The sequence below is a fragment of the Dysidea avara genome, chromosome 4 (assembly GCF_963678975.1).
Source record: "Dysidea avara chromosome 4, odDysAvar1.4, whole genome shotgun sequence".
In the NCBI taxonomy this organism is placed as follows: domain Eukaryota; kingdom Metazoa; phylum Porifera; class Demospongiae; order Dictyoceratida; family Dysideidae; genus Dysidea; species Dysidea avara.
In genome coordinates, this window is record NC_089275.1 from 18,507,666 (window position 1) to 18,509,580 (window position 1,915).

At 41.7% G+C, this 1,915-nt stretch overlaps 2 protein-coding genes across 2 annotated transcripts; both read right to left on the reverse strand.

The window, feature by feature from the left end:
- Positions 1 to 272: 272 nt before the first annotated feature.
- On the reverse strand, positions 273 to 974 carry LOC136253626 (TNF receptor-associated factor 5-like). Its single transcript, XM_066046292.1, has one exon. The coding sequence runs from the start codon at positions 972 to 974 to the stop codon at positions 273 to 275; it is 702 nt and encodes a 233-aa protein (XP_065902364.1).
- A 72-nt stretch (positions 975 to 1,046) lies between these two features.
- LOC136253627 (TNF receptor-associated factor 4-like) lies at positions 1,047 to 1,664 on the reverse strand. Its single transcript, XM_066046293.1, has 2 exons — positions 1,376 to 1,664; positions 1,047 to 1,189 (listed from the first exon to the last, which is right to left on the reverse strand). The coding sequence occupies exons 1-2, from the start codon at positions 1,662 to 1,664 to the stop codon at positions 1,047 to 1,049; spliced, it is 432 nt and encodes a 143-aa protein (XP_065902365.1).
- Between the last annotated feature and the right edge of the window lie 251 nt (positions 1,665 to 1,915).

Below are 1,915 nucleotides of genomic sequence, written 5' to 3' on the forward strand. Positions count from 1 at the left end.
TTGGACAAGATTATGGTGATGGTAGAGAAGCCAGTAACCATGGAACCGATATGACACAAACCAACAACAATCTGATTCAGGTGCTCCTGATATAGCCAGTACTGACCTATGAGTACTATAAATAGGTACAGATTTCTTCTCTTTTCCATAATGAACTCTGTGTTTTAAAATATACTACTAATAATAACATTACACAAATCATATTAAAACTTTAAACGTGGCCCTAAAAAGCTGCAATATATGTTGTAGTTCCAAATGTAAATACAGTATGGCTATACTTTACTAACTTGGAGGAAGATACAATCACCTTTGAGATACTGACATGTGAGAGTGACCTTGTGGAGCTCTTCATTAGAAATGAACTGCTGTCTTCCCCAACCTCTAGCTCTATCACCATCAGTGACTCTACCAGCACTATCATCTTGGGGACGATCATCATAAGCCACTGTACTTGAATAATGATAACAGTCACTGATCTGGTTCAACAATGTCACTTCAAACTCTCCCCTCAGTGGCCATGCTAGCTCATCATCATGTGGACCCTTCATGAGGCACAAGTACACTGACAGATGAGTACCTATAGAAGTCCTATTGCCAGCAGGGTAAACACACAGACACATCTTGTATTCTATAGTAACATCAGTGTAGAATGCATCACTGCACCATATAGTACTATCTGCTTTTTTGTCATGAAACTCGGTGATACTGACAGTTACTGGACACACTTGATTACCTGATTTTGTCATTGCCACTGCAGCTGTTAACTCAATACATCGCTTAGCTATTGCTAAAAACCATGTATCACTATCAACAACACAAGCATCTTCATCGGGATCTTGGGGAACAAGTGTCTGTACTACAAGCATTAGTGTATTGATTTGTTTCATTGCAGTGGTGAGTTGTGATTTTGCACCAGACAGTTCTTTATCAGAGGCTGTAAGTCGACATTTTGTCAAGGACAGATGTTCTTTCATCTTCTCATCTGCATGTTTCTCTACGTCCTTACGCTTTATCCTCTCTTCACACCCCACATTGTGATACTCACACTATATCATCTCAAGAGGACACTCCTTCCTGTGTGCTTCCATGTCTTCACGAGGGACACTCCCTACCTCACACTTATTGGGACAGGGTAGGGAAAGCTTGGAACATTGCTCCTTGTGTTCTCCCACAATAAATTGATGTTCTCCTGTAATGTGGCAGTACTGACAGTCAACCTTACGACTTACACACATGGTCTCAACATGACTGGTAAGATATCGTCGCTGTAACATCTTTCCACACTCATTGGAACATTTCACATCCTCAAACTGACAACCGTCACTGTTTCCAAGGTGATTTTTGATGTCATTCAGTTCACCGTGTCAATCACAACCTCTGTCCTTGTTAGTACACATCACATGAAGACTTTTAACTTCTCGATCAAGTTGTTTGTTGGGAAATGTAACAAACTCTTCATCACGACAAATAGGGCAAGCATTGGTAACAGTAGCGGCTTTCTTGATATTATCCAGACAAGACTTACAGAAAACATGTCCACAACACGTAGTGAGGTAAGGATCTCGGCTCGGGAGATGACAAATGTTGCAGACATAACGATCTGGCGTGGTATCGACAAATTTGTACTCGTATCCACCAGTTCTATTGGGCGTGGCTATGGCCATTATGTTGAACTACTAGTCTCGTCCTCTTAGACCCACTTTAGGATATTTAGCTCAAAGATTTTCGCTTAGGCTCCTAGGCTATGGGTAAACACCTCGAACAGGCTCTGCCTTCTGTGTACACCCTCCAGTGCCTAACTGGTAAAGTAGATAATAACAATAACAATAACACCCATTCTCCGGGGTGGCGCTTATCGATTAGAGATTATAAGTGCCCCTCCGAAAATCTCTAATCGATAAGCGCCACCCCGGAG